General features: G+C 47.0%; 1 protein-coding gene across 4 annotated transcripts; it reads left to right on the plus strand.

The window, feature by feature from the left end:
- Positions 1 to 3,141: 3,141 nt before the first annotated feature.
- ZFP28 (ZFP28 zinc finger protein) lies at positions 3,142 to 16,873 on the plus strand. Of its 4 annotated transcripts, XM_084770600.1 has the most exons (8): positions 3,401 to 3,419; positions 4,035 to 4,126; positions 4,205 to 4,251; positions 9,555 to 9,681; positions 9,878 to 9,973; positions 10,675 to 10,826; positions 11,783 to 11,897; positions 12,271 to 16,873. In XM_084770600.1, the coding sequence occupies exons 4-8, from the start codon at positions 9,648 to 9,650 to the stop codon at positions 13,968 to 13,970; spliced, it is 2,097 nt and encodes a 698-aa protein (XP_084626726.1). In that variant the 5' UTR covers positions 3,401 to 3,419; positions 4,035 to 4,126; positions 4,205 to 4,251; positions 9,555 to 9,647; the 3' UTR covers positions 13,971 to 16,873. The 4 variants fall into 4 exon arrangements, with proteins under 4 accessions (XP_084626724.1, XP_084626726.1, XP_084626725.1 ...); XM_084770598.1 differs by lacking the exon at positions 4,205 to 4,251 and having other exon boundaries at positions 3,142 to 3,419; XM_084770599.1 differs by lacking the exon at positions 3,401 to 3,419 and having other exon boundaries at positions 4,024 to 4,126.
- The last annotated feature ends 1,167 nt before the right edge of the window (positions 16,874 to 18,040 follow it).

Consider the following 18,040-nt stretch of genomic DNA (forward strand, 5'->3'; position numbering starts at 1 on the left):
GGGCAAATCGCTTCCAAATTCCTTTTTTTTTTTTTACATCTTTTTTTTTTTATTAATTTATTCTTGTTACATCTCAATGGTTATCCCATCCCTTGTATCCTCCCATTCTTCCCTCCCTCCCAATTTCCCCTTATTCCCCTCCCCTATGACTGTTCCTGAGGGGGATTACCTCCCCCTCTATATGATCATAGGGTATCAAGTCTCTTCTTGGTAACTTGCTGTCCTTCCTCTGATTGCCACCAGGTCTCCCCGTCCAGGGGACATGGTCAAAGGTGAGGCACCAGGTGCTCTGAGTTCTTAGAACTCCCGGTTCTGTTAGGGCAGCTCCTAGGAGTTTAGCTCCTGCAGAGAGGGCCCTGGCTCTTGGATTGGGGTAATGGTTCTGTAATGGCTCTAAGTTATTGGTTCTCAACCTGTCGGTTGTTGTGACCGACCCTTTCACAGGAGTTGCATATCAGATACCTTGCATATCCTGTATTTATATTCTCATTTGTAACAGTAGCAAAATTGCAGTTATAAAGTGGCAACAAAATAACTTCATGACTGGGGGTCACCACAACATAAGGGACTGTATTGTTTTTGTTTTTGTTTTTTCTGAGACAGGGTTTCTCTGTGTAGCCTTGGCTGTCCTGGACTCACTTTGTAGACCAGGTTGGCCTGGAACTCACAGCGATCCACCTGCCTCTGCCTCCCCAGTGCTGGGATTAGTGGTGGCAGCTCTGGGAAGGTTGAGAACCACTGTCTTAGTTTCTGGAGTTGGCTTTGGTTTTTGTCTAGCTTGCCAACTTTGATACATTACATAAATTGACTTTTGAATGTTGAACTAGCATTGCACTCCCGAATGAGCCCCAGGTGATCTTTTAGGGTCGAAACTGAGCATCCTTAATCTGAATATTTGGAATCTAAAGCACTCCAAAGTTGGAAACTTTCAAAATGCCAAGTGCCAAACTCTATTCCTGCTTTTATCTAATAGGTTGTAATAATAAGAAAACGAAAGATTTGCTATCAAATTGCCAGGGTTGGGAGATGGCTCAGTGGTTAAGAGCGCCTTGTGCTTTTGCAGAAGCCTTGGATTTGGGGGTCCCAGCACCATATAGCAGCTCACAACGCTCTGTAACCCCAGTTCCAGGTGATATGATGCTCTTTTCCGGCCTCTACAGGCACTTTTGTCACACAATGCACATAAATACATGAAGGCAAAACACTCATCACATAGAATAAAAATAAATCTTTCAGGCGACAACCAATGCCGCAAGATCGTTTTTGTTTAAAAAAAAAAATAATGTGAGGTGTGATGGTACACATCTGTGATCCCAAAACTCTGGAGGCAGAGGCAGGCCTGGTCTACAAAGCGAGTCCAGGACAGTCAAGGCTATAAAGAGAAACCCAGTCTGGAAACAAAACAAAACAAAACACAAAAACAAAAAACCAAAACCAAACCAAAACAAAAAGGACAAAAATTTTACTTTAAAATTACCTTCAGATTATATGAGGTGTTCATGAAGCATAAATAGATTTAATGTTTAGACTTTGGTTTCCTCCCTTAAAATATATCATTATGGTAGGCATATATTCCCAAATCAGAAAAAAGTAAATCTAACATTTCTGGTCTCAAACATCTTGATTAAAGAACAGCCTGCTTGCTGGGCAGTGGTGGCACATACCTTTAATCCCAGAACTCAGGAGGCAGAGGCAGTGGGGACCTCTGGGTTCAAGGCCAGCCTGATCTACAGAGTTCCAGGGCAGCCAGGGCTACATGGCACTCTCTCGGATAATAAGTAAATGACAGAACAAGCAGCCCACGGCCCTAAATGGGATGGATATGTGTGTGTGTGTGTGTGTGTGTGTGTGTGTGTGTGTGTGTGTGTGTGTGTATCTTTTCAAGGGTCGGGGAACATCATACATGGAGGAAGAGAAAAAACGTAAGATCTGAGAATAGTGAGGCATGCTGTGGAATGGTTCTGGACATCCCATGACTGCTGTGCTCATAAATTCACAGGAACTGTGATTACCTGCCCAAGATTGAGCCACTCAATATTCCAGCATGGATGGAGGAAGGGCTTGCCGCTCCACAGATAGCAGAGGGGCTACAGGCAAATAAAGGCAGTGGGAGACAGGGAGTCATTTTCTTTGGTCATGTGGCCCCTGATCAGATTGCCCACGCTCAAGCTTAAGTGGATGGTCTCACAATCGTTAAAAGAAAAGATAACACACTGTGGAATTATAGTGGTGTCTGATGCCGGTGTTTGGGAGAAGAGAATTGAGTTGGATATGATCAAGATACGATGTGTGACACTGGCAAAGAATAAATTGCACACTTATCCCATATCCTCCTGCAAGGCTTCTCTGTGTAGCCCTGGCTGTCCTGGAACTCTCGTCTGCCTCCCGAGTGCTGGGATTAAAGGCAATAATACACATTAAAAAAAACTTTATTTACCTTTATGTGCATCGGTATTTTGCCTGCATGTACATGTGAGAGTGTCAGATCTTGGATTACAGACAGTTGGGAACTCTCATGTGGGTGCTGGGGTTTGAACCCGGGTCGTCTTCTGGAAGAGCAGTCAGTGCCCTTAACCGCTGAGCCATCTCTCCCAAGAATAAACATTTTAAAGGAGCAAGCATCCCAGAAGAAAATCTGGGAAAGACTGCAGCGGGGCACTTTGAACACTAGGCATTAGCGTAGAGGTGGTCTGGGGAGAATGGAAGGCAATGGCAGCAACTGAATGTCAAACCGACAGGTACCTCCAGCCAGAAATCCCTACCCAATGCACACATCTCCCAACTCCCCTTCCTCAAATCAACCTAAACAACACGTCAGCAGCCCTGCCAACTGCTCAAGTACGCTCGGGACTGCCACCTCAACTCCCAGAAACCTCTGGTGAACTCTTTTGTATCCCCCCTCCCCCTCGATTCACAGACCTGGTCTTCAAAGGACCCGGCGGGCTTCGCTGAGACCCTCTTAGCGGGACCGATTTCCCCGCTGGGGACTACACTTCCCAGCGGGCCTTGCGTGCAAGCAAAGTCCACTTCCGGTGCGTTCAGGCTGAACAGCCAAAGAGTCAGATCCTTCAGGGCGAGGTTAGGCAGGGCGAGGGCGTGGCCGTTGGGGCGTGGCCTGTCGGGTGCGGGCGTGGCCGGGGGTGTGTCGGTCTTCAGTGGCCTGGGAGGGCGTCTGCGGCCTGGCAGGGAGAGCGTGCGCCCCTCGCGTGACATGCGGGGGGTGGCTGGTGCGGGGCCACGCGAGCCCCGGGCCCTCCTGGGGCGTGGCGCTCTCTGCACAAAGCCCGGGCCTGGGGGACGTCCGGCGGCAGGGACTCCAGCTGCTCGTGGGCGCCCTGCCCGGGGAAGGCCGCGCTCCAGGAATGGCCTGGCCTCCCAGGGCGGCCAAGGAGGGGTGACCTCACGGCCAGGGCACAAAGGTGAGTGACATGTGTCCGAGCTGAGTGGACAAAGATGGATCTGTTTTGAGTGTGAGGGAAGGCTAAGGTCCGAGGGTTCTAGAGGCCTTGCTGCTGGAGATGGCGTTTCTGAGCTCTGAGAGTCATGGTTAAGTGGGAGTCAATCCTTGAAAGCTCAACTTGAGCCAGCAGTCAAGCAAGAGTTTCTGGAAGGATCTGGAAGTCTCCAGGATCAACTTAGTTTAGACTTGTCTCCGTGTCCATGCTTCAAGAGATTGGGGGCGGGGTGGGGGACTAGAGATGGCGCAGCCCTTGAGAGCATTTTGTTGAGGACCCAGATTTGGTTCCTAGCACCCACTTGGTGGGTCACACCCATCCCTGACTCCTAATTGCGGGGATAGAACATCTTCTGGACTTCATGGGCACTAGGCACACACGTGGTACACATATATACATGCAAGCAAGACAGAAAAAAGAGACACCGTCTTCCCCAACCCCCACGTCCCAACCCACCGTCAACGTACTCCCGCACAAGGTTACTAGGGCATCTCATCTCTCTTTTTAAAATAGTCCCACTCAGCTCACTCTGGGTGCAGTCTTGGGTAGACTTGGCGTCCAGCCCTTCCTTTTCCCCAGCTCTGCTTTCCAGAGAAACCAACTTCCTCCAGGAGCTAAGCCGCAGACAGGAAGCTGCCCCTACAGGGACTAAACCTAAAGCCAAGTCTCAGGTGAGTCCATTTCCACTCTGCCTCGTGAAATAAGCCTTGCTTTTTCAACACTTAATGATGTTTATTTTCTCTGACAAGTTTTCAGTTTAAGAGACCTGTCCTGGGTGCTGTTTCCTCATACTTCGGTGAGTGATGGGCTACAGAGATAGCCTCAAACTAATCAGGCCTCCTCTTCTTCCTTTTTCATCCCAACTATTCTTTCGGGCTTGAAGAAATCATTCACTTCCCTTGATTGTTCCACTTATCTCAGAAGGATTGTTTGTGTTTGTTTGTTTGTTTGTTTGGGGGAAAGGTCTATCTACAAAGCCCTGTGGGCACTGGAACTCACAGAGATCTGCCTGCCTCTCCTGAGTGCTGGGCTTAAAAATGTGTATGTCACCACCATGCCCTGTTTCAAAAGGCTTCTTAGGTTCAGAAATGCAGCCAGTTCTTCTGCCTGGTTTCTATGATGCCCAACAATGTAGGAGAACTATATTGTGGCTAAGCCTTGTTTAGGGAGTTGAGGAGAGGGCTCAGTGGGTAAGAGCACTTGATCGGTAAGCATGAGTACCTGAGTTCGAATCCCCAGTACCTATGTAAGGAGGCAAGTGTGTTCCTGTAGACTGGACTTTCCAGGCAGAGTCAGATATAATTCTAGAACTCTCTGGCCAGTCAGCCTAGCCAAAAAGGTCAGCTTCTTATTGAAGGAGAAAATGTATCTCAAAGCAATAAAGGAAGAAGCTAGCTCGGGCTGGGGCACAGGAACCTGGACACTCAAGGGCATGTAACACGCACGCACGCGCGCACACACACACACACACACACACACACACACACACACACACACAATGTTTAACTGGGTTGGTGAGATGGCTCAGTAAGTAAAGGTACTTTTGCTGCTAAGCCTGACCTGGGAGCCACAGGAAGGAGGGAGGAAACCTGAAAAAGTTGTCTTCTGACATTCACATGTGTGCTCGTACATAAACACATAAGTGTAATAAAATGTTTTAAAAAATAATTTTAGATTAAAAAACATTTCTTGATCTCTAGGAGCTCACGACCTGTTGACCGGAAGTCAAGGAAGCGAGAGTGCAAGCGTCCAGATTCCCTACCTTGAGTCAGGGACACCCCCTTTCTCTTATTGCTTTGATTTTGAGACACGGTCTCGCAATGTAGCCTTGGCTAAGCAGGAAACTCGCTGTGTAGACAGCCTTGAACTCATGGAGATCCTGCTTGCCCCTGCCTCCTGAATGACAGGATTAAGCCTGTACACAGACACGCCTGGCCTTAACCTTCTCTCTCACTCTTGGCCTCATGGCTCTGTGCTTCTGTGGCCTCTGCTTCTGCCCCTTTCTCTTCTGAATGCCAGAGAGTTCTCTGCGTGTCAGCTCCTGCCACGCTCTGCTCTGAACTCTCTAAGGCGTCAGGAAGAAAAGCCTTTTACCTAACTAAGGTGACTGAGAAGATGTCAGAGACATGGGTCCTCATTACCTCCTACGTCAGCTCATCACCTTCACTCTCTTTGTTTCTGGAAAAGTGCCTTCTCATTTCATGGCCGGACCCTGTGAAAAATCTCAGGTCTTGGGGGCTGGAGAGATAGGTCAGTGGTTAAGAGCACTTCCTGGTCTACCAGAGGACCAGAGTTTGGAGCTCAACACGGAAATCAGGAAGCTCAAAGCTACCCTGTAATTCCAGGGGATCCGATGCCTAGCATACTAAGCCTTACACACACACACACACACACAAACACACCACACCCCCCCCCACACACACATACACACACACACACACATACACACACACACACACACACATACACACACACACACACACATACACACACACACACACACACACACACACACACACACACCCCACACACACACATACACACACACACACACACACATACACACACACACACACATACACACACACACACACACACATACACACACACACACACACACACACCCCACACACACACATACACACACACACACACACACACACATACACACACACACACACATACACACACACACACACACACATACACACAAACACCCCACACCCCACACACACACACACACACACATACACACACACACACACACACACACACAAACACACCACACCCCCCCCCACACACACACACATACACACACACACCCCCCCCCCCCCCCACACACACACACACACGGCAGAGGTGGGGGCGGGGAGAGGATGAGAAGGAAGGAATGTAAAGGAATGACAAGGGAGGAAGGAGGGACCAGGGGTGGTGGCATGCTCTTGTCACTTCAGGTACTCAGGATGCTGCCGTATGTTTTCTCAGCACCGTCCCAAGCCCAGGAGTCTGAGATAAGCCAGGGGCATCAGACTGAGATTTTGTTTCAAAAAGTCAAAACAAGTTATTGCCAGTTATAAGAGAACATCTGAGTGCTTTCCTTTCTTTTGGGAGTCTCCAAAGTGTAGTCTCCTCAGTGGTGACAAGGTAGTAACAAACGAATGCAGCAGGATTTGGACATGACTAGACACCGAGCATATTTGTCACATTGGCCCACTTAGAAAAAGGGATTTTTAAAAATTTGTTTTAGGAGGAGTTTCCTTTTTTTTTTTCTTTTTAAATTTCTGTTTTAAAACTATAAAACCATTCAATTGTGGTTCCACTTAATACGTAAACTATGTTGTATACATAATATGGTTTTTTTCATAGTCTGAAAAGTAGGCATTACTTTCTTCACATTCAAAAAATTTTTTTAAATGTACAGATTTTAAAAACATAAACTTGATTTGGTTTGGTTAGAAAAGCATATCAGAAAAATGTATGAAAATCTGAAGAGAAAAAAATAAGTGTAAGACTGAGCATCCAGAGTCGTGAAGTTGGAACTCCAGGACTGGGCCCTGTAAAAAGCCTGTGGGAGCCAGGCGAGGTAGCACACACCTTTAGTCCCAGCACTCGGGAGGCAGAGGCAGGCGGATCGCTGTGAGTTCGAGGCCAGCCTGGTCTACAAAGTGAGTCCAGGACAGCCAAGGCTACACAAAGAAACTCTTGTCTTGAAAAACCAAACAAAGACCAAAAAGCTTCTGGGGGATGCTGGGAGACTGTCCCTGTACAAAGTCAGATGGTCTGAGAACCGTAATCTGTCTTGCTTTCTTTCTCTAGTTTGAGAGAGATTATCTTTTACTTATTCTTTGTCAATTGTGTGTGTGTAAACAATGCATCTTTGATGACAGGGACCTCGGCTCCTTCCTCCCACTCTCCCCACAGGCATCTCTCACACACCCTCTCCCCACTTCTGGTTATTTCCTTTTTGATGTGAATAACCCACTGAATCCAGTTACTGCGGGAGTGCTGACTGCTCTTCTCTGCGTGATCTGTGCAGGTGACCTCAGCTGCTGTAGGCCATGAATGTAACAGCCACGTCCCGTCCAGTAGGCAGCACGTCTGCCTATAGCACTTCTCCCTGTCCTCTGGCTTTTACACTCTTTCCACCTCCCTTTTCATGATGTCCCCTGAGCCTTTGCGGTATGGGACTGATGTAGATGTCCCATATTGGGCTAAGCACTGCACACTCAATTATTCTCAGCACTTAGATTAGTTATGGGTCTTTTTCTTAGCTGCTGCCCACTAATTCTCTCTCCACACTATTTGAAATACTGTGTCTGCACTGAAAGGTTTGGATATTAGGATACTTGAGGCTTTCTATTGCCGAATCCTGCTGAGTTCTCAGAATTCAAGGCGTTAGCTTCTGATCAGCTGACGAGACTACAGTTGATCCTTTCTGGCTAGATGAAGCTGCCTACCTAAAAGCAGTCCGTCCTGCTCTTTGTGATAGGATTCAGGCAGAATGTTGAGAGCCGAGCAGCATTCGTTTTTTAGGCCAGATGGCTCAGGCAGGCATGCTAGGTCAAGTTTAAGCTCAGGGGGCAGTTCTCAGCTCTGCAAGCGCTGCCGGGTGAGGTTCACTGCCTAGGCCCTTTCAGTCTTCTGCTTAGGAAAGCTCCCCATCGGGGGCTTACTAACACTGGGGCTGGGGAGGGGGCTCAGTCGGTAAAGTGTTTGCTGGGTAAGCTCGAGGCCCTGAGTTCACGCCAATACACACACACACACACACACACACACACACACACACACACACACACACAGAGTCACACTTAAGATTCATTTGGTCTTGGCTTTCCATGATTGGCCTAACGCGCCTGCAGAGTTTGGCTGCAGGCTAAAGTTACGAATGTGCCTCACTCACCGGCTGTGCCGCTCAATGGGAACTCGGGTTTCTGGCACGCAGACCTTCTCGCAGAAGAGCTCAGCTGTTGGTCACTCTTGTGATCTGCTGAGGGAGTGTTTAGGTTTGTTGTCATCAGCCTTGGTACAGTGAGGGGTGCTCAGATCAGATGGCGGAAAAGATTGCTTTATCTATCCTTCTGGGGTCGTGTGTGTGTGTGTGTGTGTGTGTGTGTGTGTGTGTGTGTGTTCCACACTAGCCTCAAAATTGGAGTCGTCCTGTTTCTGCCTCCCAAGTGCTGGAATAATAGGCCTGCACTACCACGCCAGCACCTGAAGAAGGCATTATATTAATTAAAGAATAAACTGATAATGGATTTCATTCTTCTTGCACACTTATGGGTTTCTTTGTTTTGTTTTGTTTGTTTTTTGTTTTTTTAATGGTAATTCTTGTTTTCATATTACTGAACCTCCAATGAAGATGGTAGGCAATAGCAACCCTCAGACCCCAGCTGGGGCATGGGCTATTTGGATCTTTGCATCCTGGTTTCTCTCCTGGTCCTTGGGCTGGTCCAGGCTGCCCATGTGAAACAAGGTTGAGACAGTAAGGACCTGTTTTATTTAGGACAAGTCAGTTTTCGTTATGTATTGTTAGAAATTGACGACAAATATTTTATATGATTACGTGCCTAGTTTTATGTCAACTTGACACAAGCGGTAGTCATCTGAGAGGAGGGAACCTCAAGAAAATGTCTCTCTAAGATCAGGCTGTATGCAAGCCTGTAGGTTTTCTTAACCTACTGATGGATGAGGGAGGGCCCATAGTAAGTGTGGTCATTCTTGGGCAAGTGGTCCTGGGTTCTATAAGAAAACTGAGTAAGCCATGAGAAGCAAGCCAGCAAGTAAGCAGCATCTCTCGATGGCCTCTGCATCAGCTCCTGCCTCTGGGTACCTGCCCTACTTGAGTTCCTGTCCTGACTCCCTTCAGTGATGGACTACAGTGTGGAAGTGTAAACCAAGTAAACCTTTTCTTCCCAACCTGCTTTTGGTCATGGTGTTTCATCATAGCAGTGGCAACCCTAACTATCGCAGTCCCCAAATGCATCTCCACTCTAAGGGACTAGGGTGAGGACGTGAACACAGGGTGGGAGGACACAGTTTGTTTAAGAATCCCCTGGTTACCTGTGCCGGCTGAGCGACAGTGTGTTTTTGTCATTGCAGGGCCTGGTGACATTTGGGGATGTGGCTGTAGTTTTCTCCCAGGAGGAGTGGGAATGGCTGAACCCGGAGCAGAGGAGCCTGTACTGGAAGGTGATGCTGGACAATTACAGGAACCTGGCATCGCTGGGTGAGGAAATCCCTACTCCTGCCCTGCCTCTCCTCCCAACTAAGCCTGCGGTGGTGGTGCACTCTTTCATTCGGTCTCCCTGGATCCCTGCAGCGCCCCCTTCTGTGACCCAAGGGAGCTGCAGCCCATGTCAAACCTGGCCCCCCAGCTTGACCACATCCTCTTTTTCTTTTTTCTATTTTCCTTGTGGATCTAGGACTCTGTACTTCTAAGCCAGACATGATAGCCTTGTTGGAACAAGGGAAAGATCCCTTCATGATGAAAAGAAAGATGACCAGAGGCCGGTGCGCAGGTGAGTGTGAGGAAGTGGCTCTCACAGGGAGGCTCGGTCCCTCAGACGCAGAATCTCTTCAGCAGGTGCTGTGGCCTCTTAAGCATGGCCTTTGCTGTTGTCTCACCCGCTCTTCTCTCCAGCATGGCTCCATGCCCTCTAGATAGATTCCTTTCCTCGGCATCCCTCCTTTGCCTTTCAGCCTTACAGACTCATCTTTGGTTTATATTATTTTTTAATGTATATATGGGGTATATACATATGTGTTTATATGTATGCACACATGTGTGTGTTTAGGTGAACATATCCATCAGCCAGAGGTCAGAGGCTGATGTTGGATGCCTTCCTTTAATCACTCTAGGTCTTTTTTTTTTTTCTTCTTTATATAACTTCATTTTATGTATGTGGATTTTTGCCTGTGCATATGTCTGGGTGACTGCAGCATATCATGCCTGCTGCCTAAAAAGGCTATAAGAGGAGGTAGATTTCCTGGAACTGTAGTTAAACAGTTGTGAGCCATCATTCAGGTATTGGGAATTGAACCTGCGTCCCCTGGAAGAGCAGCAAGTGCTCTTAACAGCTGAGCCCTCTTTCCTGCTCCATCTACCTTATTTTTAGTTTTTAAAAATTATCTTGTGTGTATGGGTATTTTGCCTGTATATGTGCAACCCCCCCCCATGCAACACATAATAAGAGCCATTTGCTTTGTTAATATCTTTTAGACTTAAAGGCTGCACAGGACACCAAGGAGTTCCCTCCAAAGGAAGAAAAGTTATCCCAGGCAGTGCTGAGAAAACAGCTCCTGCATTACAGACCCAAGTGTTCCACGTTAGCGGAAAACTGGGATGGTGATGCTGTGTTTGAGCCACAGAGGGTGAGTTGAGGTAAACTTCAGGCAGCATTCATGACTCCTGGGACAGTGGAGAAATTCCTGTGGACAGATTGTGACTCAGGAGCAAAGAGTTACCTGGGTAACTGGAGACGCACAGTGGAAGTGTGTGGGGGCTGAGGGGGGGGGTGTAGAGGGAGGTGGAGGTGTGAGTCACAAACAAGTTGTTAAGGTGTCGATAGCTGACCTAGAGTGAATGTCTGAAAACGCTGAGCAGGACTGTAGTAGTTCCTCCTGCTGCTTCGCTGAGAAGATGAACACATTTACCCCTCCTCACAAGGTCCTTATGGCCACATGTCTTCCTTAGGTTTCCTTTGATGTAATGAAACATCATGACCAAAAGCAATGTGAGGAGGAAAGGGTTTATTCCATACAACACACTATAGCCCATCATCCAAGGAAGTCAGGGCAGGCACTCAGGCGAGCCAGGGAACCCGGAGGCAGGAGCTGATGCAGAGGACATAGAGAAATGCTGCTTATTGGCTTGTTCCTCGTGGCTTGGTCAGCCTGTCTTTTTATATCTAGGACCAACGGGTCCAGGGGTGGCACCACTCACAGTGGGTTGGGCCTTCTTCCATCCATCCCTAATTAAGAAAACACCCTGTAGGTTTGCCTATAGGCCAGTCTGGTGGGAGTATTTTCTCAACTGAGGCTCACGCTTCTCAAATGACTCCAGCCGCTATCAGCTTGATATAAAACTAGCCAGCACGTGAAAGTACAGTTCATCCAGGGGAACTGAGCCCAATAAGCATTTTTTTTTTACTCCCTGAAACTCACGCACATGCACATGCACATGCACGCGCGCACACGCATGCAAAGGCCATTCACAATATAACCTCAACTGCTGAGCATCCAAGCAGCACAGAGTACTGTTACCGTGTGTGGACACATTCCAGCCATCCTGGCCACCCAGGTTCATGAGTGTGTTTGTACCTTTTCAGGGCGTGAAGACCATCATAGGTATGGCCAGAGACAATCCTCCACAGCTTGTGTCAGCTCAGAAGGGTTTCTGTGAGCATGTGACATGGAAGCACTGTGGTGACCTGGAGCCCTTGGGTAAGGCGCCTCCATCCCAGATCTGAGTCTGTTTTCAAGAGCCCTTACTTTTTGGGGTTTTGTTTGTTTGATATATGTATGTATGTATGTATGTATGTATATGTATATGTATATATATTTATATATTATTGAGATAATATATATATTTCAAAGTGTGTGTGTGTGTGTTTGTTTGTTTGTTACCACGCATGTACGCACACACATGAAATGAAGTTTGAAAATTGTGACTCAGATATTGCAGAGAAACAAAGCTCTTATTCCCAGTGGCTCCTTTGCACTAGCAGGGCAGGGTAAACAGAGGTTACAGTGCAGGAGATAGAAGCATGACTCTACCTCTTGATCCGTAATGTAACGTCTTTGTGATCTGTTTCAGGCCAGCACGAAGCCCAGGGTTTGTTTCCAAAGCACGACTCAGCTGCCGAAAGGCTAACAGACAGAACTTCGAGCACTAAGCTTGAATGCTGCTCTACCTTCAGAGGAGATTGGGATTCCGAGTGTGTGTTTGAAAGAAGTGGTCAAGCCACACCATTTGAGCAAGGGTCAGTTACTCAGAACAAAGCCTTCTCAGAGGAGAGAGATGGTGTGTATGTCAAATCTGGAAGATGGTTTCATTTGAACAGTTTAGAAGAAAGAAATCTCAACTGTGACTCAGGTCAAAGTTTTCCCCCAAATTCAATAGTCCTAAAAGAAACAGGAATCTATGCAGGAAAAAAACTTTTCAAATGTAACGAATGTAAGAAAACTTTTACGCAGAGCTCATCCCTTACTGTTCACCAGAGAATTCATACTGGAGAGAAGCCTTACAAATGCGATGAGTGTGGGAAGGCCTTCAGCGACGGTTCCTCTTTCGCACGACACCAGAGGTGCCACACAGGCAAGAAGCCATATGAGTGCACGGAGTGTGGCAAAGCATTCATACAGAACACCTCCCTTGTCCGTCACTGGAGGTACTATCACACTGGGGAGAAGCCCTTTGACTGTGTCGACTGTGGTAAAGCCTTCAGTGACCACATAGGCCTTAACCAACATAGGAGGATTCACACTGGAGAGAAACCCTACAAGTGCGAAGTGTGTCACAAGTCCTTCAGATATGGCTCATCCCTCACGGTGCACCAGCGAATTCATACTGGAGAGAAACCATACGAGTGTGATGTTTGCAGAAAGGCTTTCAGCCACCATGCATCCCTCACTCAGCATCAAAGGGTGCATTCGGGAGAAAAGCCCTTTAAGTGTAAAGAATGCGGGAAAGCCTTTAGGCAGAACATACACCTTGCCAGTCATTTGAGGATCCATACCGGGGAGAAGCCCTTTGAGTGTGGGCAATGTGGGAAATCTTTCAGCATCAGCTCACAGCTTGCCACGCACCAGAGAATTCATACAGGAGAGAAGCCCTATGGCTGTGAGGTTTGTAATAAAGCCTTTACTCAGAAGGCTCACCTCGCACAACATCAAAAAACTCACACGGGAGAGAAGCCGTACGAGTGTAAGGAATGCGGCAAGGCCTTCAGCCAGACCACTCACCTCATTCAGCACCAGAGGGTCCATACTGGGGAGAAGCCCTATAAGTGTGTGGAATGTGGCAAGGCCTTTGGCGACAACTCATCCTGCGCTCAACACCAGAGGCTTCACACTGGCCAGAGGCCTTACGAGTGTGTGCAGTGTGGGAAGGCATTCAAGACCAAGTCATCCCTCATTTGTCATCGCAGGTGTCACACTGGGGAGAAACCCTACGAGTGTAGTGCCTGTGGCAAAGCCTTCAGCCATCGGCAGTCCCTCAGTGTGCATCAGAGAATTCATTCTGGGAAGAAGCCGTATGAATGTAAGGAATGTCGGAAGACCTTCATCCAGATTGGACACCTTAACCAACATAAGAGAGTCCATACTGGAGAGAGGACGTGTAACTACAAGAAAGGCAGAAGGGCCTTCAGGCCGACTGCACACCTGGCTCACCATCAGCGGATTCATCCCGGAGAGGCATCCACTCACCCTCCTTTGCCCTCCACGTCGTCGAATCCTGTGGATTTCTTCTCCAAACTCGCCTGGAGCGCACCCCCACTTTCATCATCATCATAATCTCTAAACATTGCTGTTTCCGCTACACTCGTTTAACAGCTCATCTCTCTGCCCCTTTATGAATTTTTTTGTCCCTCACAAGGTCTTCATGTTACAATCAGGTTGGGTTGTTTCTGGAGTGGAAATGTAATTAATATTCTCATATAAAATTTATATTCTTTGGTTAATGCCTAAGATGTGCCTGGTCCATACCGAGTGCTCAGCAGACTTGGGTCTTTTAAAAGTTTCTTTTTGAAAGTGGAGTGGAACATTTATTGTAGTCAGCTCTGATGAAGACGATGCAGTAGAATGGGGTTCGGGGAAGCCAGGTTTTAGAACAGGAAGTGCTCTGAGTTGTTGATGCGGCTTGCTGCTTTGCCTTGAAAACTTGGTACAGTAGGCTCACCTGTAACCCTATCGTTCATGAATTCAAGGCTAGCCCTGGGCAACTTAGTGAGACTCTATCTCAGAATCAAAACAAAACAGTCGATCCTAAACTGCTGATTTGTACCACGGCTTTGAATCTGAACTAGGGAACGTAAGGAAATAGAATGTTTAGTGAGGAAGCTCTACAATACGCTTGACAGTAGCCTTAGTATAGCCTAAGTGTGTAGCTACCTGGAGCAAATGAATTAGATTAATTGGAGAAGTGCATGAAGTTAAAACTCCCAACAAGTAAGAATGAGAAAAATCTGGAGGATTTGATCTATTTAAAGTCACTGGTTTATGAATGTATTCTTGGTAAAACTTCCAAGGAAGTATTAACGCTGGGGTAAACCGATGTCCAGTAGGGGGCAGCAAACTGACATAGAATCAGTCTCACTGAGTATTTTTGTAGGGCTCATCATCTAAATTTCTGAAAATATGTACAAGTGTTTTTAAACACCGGACGAATATTTTCAATGGGATAATTATGTGAGATTTACATTTCAGGGTGTGAAGGTGAAGTGTTCACACGAAGCCACATGCTCACCTTCATACTGTTTGTGGTGCTTCTGTCTACAAAGGGAAAATTGTTCCGTGATGAAGACTGTTTGACTCAGAGAGGAAAACAACAAATGATGCCAGAACCTTTATAGAAGAAGTTTGCTCAATTGTGCAAAAACAGTTGAGCTGGATTTTTTTGTAAATAGAGTTTTATTGAGCCACAGCCGTGGTCATTGGTTGATCTTCGGCTGTTTTTTTTTTTTTAAACAGGGGCAGAATTGAGTAGCTGCACTGGAGACTGTATGGCCCCATTAAGCCACAGATATTTACAACTGAGGAGGAGAGGAGAACATAAAAAAGTCTCTAACCTTATGGCAATAATAAACCCTGACCAAAACCAAAACAACAACAACAAGCCAAAGAATATTGGGCCAGGGTGATGACCCAGCAGGTGTCTGTTGTCAGTCCTGAGGACCCGAGTTTGATCTTTGGAGCTCCTGTGGCAGATGGAGAGGGCTCACTGGAGAGAATTCTCCAACCTTCGCACAAGTGCTATCACATGCGTACCTCAAACACAAACAGTAGTTTTTTTGGGTTTTGTTTGTTTTTTCAAGACAGGGTTTCTCTGTGTAGCCTTGGCTGTCTTGAACTCACTTTGTAGATCTGCCTGCCTCTGCCTCCCTGAGTGCTGGGATTACGGGCATGTGCCAGAGCACCTGGATAACAATTAGATATTTTAAAAATACAACTTATAATTTAATGAAGAGATGAAATTATCAAGTGAAATAAAAGTCTATAAAAGAGAAATATATTTAGAGAAAGTATTATTAAAATGCTTACGGATTATCTTTCCAAAACAGTCTTATGAGGCTATGTGAAAAACCCCAGGAAACAATTAGACAAGAATATGAAGGTTTGGTTTTGTTTGTTTTTAGATTTGTTGGTTTTGAGGCAGGGTCTCTCTGTGTAGCCTTGGGTGTCCTGGAATTTGCTATGTGGACTAGGCTATCTTTGAATTCACAGAGATCTGTCTGCCTGCCTCCCAAGTACTAGGATTAAAGGTATGTGTGCCATGTGTGTTCGTGTACCCACAGAAGCTAGAAGAGAGCACCAGGTCCCCAAATGAGCAGCTCAGATTAGGAGTCAAATGAATACATACATACATACATACATACATACATACATACATACATACATACTAATTTGATACATGCTGAGGAATGAGGGAGGAAAATATTCAAAGTCTCATTTCATGCGACTTTTAAGAGCAGCAAGGTTTGTATCTGTAGTATAGTCACTGCAGTACGTAACGTAAAGGTCTCGGATCTCAGTTGAGGTGATCCAGGGGACCTTTGTTGGCACCCACATGGTGTAGCAACACCCACAGAAAGAAGTACACAAGTTACGTTTTCAAAGCCAGGGCTGCAGTGGAGCCATGCGATGCATGGGAGGTTGCTGCCAGAGAGGCCTCTGTTAGTTACATGTTGAATTCTGAGCTTTTAGTTGTGTATTCAGAAGCCTATTGTTGCTTTCAGCTTTTTCAGTGTTTACATTCAGTTATGAAACGTAAGAAGCTGGGATTTAGAGTTCCCTGAGGCTGGTGGCATGGAGTGTATGTGCCTTTAGGGACCAGAGAAGTCACCTACCATAACTGAACACTTGAAGGATGCTTATGAGTGTTCAAAATGGCCCACGTTTGCACAAAGGAACTCTATTTGGCTGTTTTGACTGGCAGTCCTTTTGCTTAAAGTAGCCAGGCAGCAAGAAAGAGTCCCATAGCTGCAAACTGGAGGCTCAAATTGCCCCATCTGACATCTTTGCCTATTAAGAAAATGAACAACCTTACCTTACAAATGTAAACAACTATATTAAAGTAGTAGATCCTTTGTTTGTTTGTTTTTGTCTTTGAGACAGAGTCTCTACATAGTCGTGGCTGTCCTGGAACTCACTATGTAGACCAGGCTGGTCTTGAACTCACAGAGATCCACTTGCCTTTTCCTATTGAGTGCTGGGATTAATGGTGTGCACCACCATGCCCGGCTAGTGCCTTTTTTTTTTTTAAAGAGTACTTTAATTATGCTCAACACCTGCCTGGGTCATAAGGGAGGCATGGGTCTCCCCTATCTGTTTCGCAGCTCCTATGTACCAAACACTCTTGTCACCAAAAATAAAGCCCTGATCAGGATGATGTGCAGTCTTGGAATGTTCGGCCTTATAGGGAGAGGTGAACCCACGGGTACCTCAGGGAGCAACAACCAAAGCATGAAATTGGTTACACATAGAAATCACAAGGACACAAGTCAAAAATATTTTTCTCCTTTTAGTCTGTGTGCCTGATGCCTTCTAAATCTCACCGATTGCCCACAGCTGTCTTCTACTGCAGAAGCCACAGCTGCGTCTTTGGCATCTTGGGTCTGTCTGGTCCTCATCTTTCCAAGCTGATAGTCACGCCTGAGCGGGTGCTGTATGGTCGGCCTGTACTTCTGGACCGAAACACGGGGCTGAGATGTTTCTAGTGACTATTCTAAATTGGGAGTCGTCAACTAGGGAAAAGAGGGGAGAGGAATTGGCCTACTGCAGAGGCTCCTTGTCGTCCTGGTATAATGTTCCACGCTCGTCTGGGCGAGGACTACATATCCCAGGTGTCATTGCGGTGGGCCGCTAGACCACCTCCGGTAGAAACCGGAAGTCACTGACGCTCAAACCAGGCAAGTTCAGAGGTGGAATTATTGATGGTTATGCACTGGAAGTTAGACGTGATCTGGGAAAACTGCTGGTGGGAGTGGTGTCCAGGTCGGGGAGAGTGTGGTCAGGCCTCTGTGGAACTGATGCGGTGTGTTTGTGTGAATGTGGTGTTGTGGGACTGACTGCAGGGAAGTGTGGTGCAGGACGCGTGCTGGGCGGGGCGTGTGTGGAGTTGTGTCTCCCTGCTTGCTTTCACATCCCAGCGGCTTGTGAGGGACGACTGTGTGTACTGGAACGAGCGAAACACTTCGAAGTGGTTGAGGTGATACCTTCTCACCATCAGATGCGTGGTCTCAGGTGGCAAACTCAAATGTGCACCCTGTGAGTTTGGTTTGTTTTTTTTTGGGGGGGGGCGGGCGTGTCCTAGCACCCATATGGTGGCTCACAGCCATCTGTAACTTCAGGAGATTCAGTGCTCT

The sequence above is a fragment of the Acomys minous genome, assembly GCF_964271855.1.
Source record: "Acomys minous genome assembly, chromosome: 20".
NCBI lineage: Eukaryota > Metazoa > Chordata > Mammalia > Rodentia > Muridae > Acomys > Acomys minous.

What these genes read in the sequence shown, in the direction of transcription:
- ZFP28 (XM_084770598.1), top strand. Translation starts at nt 3,212, where the DNA reads ATGCGGGGGGTGGCTGGTGCGGGGCCACGCGAGCCCCGGGCCCTCCTG. An exon ending in CTCACGGCCAGGGCACAAAG is followed by an intron (nt 3,420 to 4,034) that starts GTGAGTGACATG and finishes CCTTTTCCCCAG; the next exon opens with CTCTGCTTTCCAGAGAAACC. An exon ending in TGGTGACCTGGAGCCCTTGG is followed by an intron (nt 11,898 to 12,270) that starts GTAAGGCGCCTC and finishes GATCTGTTTCAG; the next exon opens with GCCAGCACGAAGCCCAGGGT.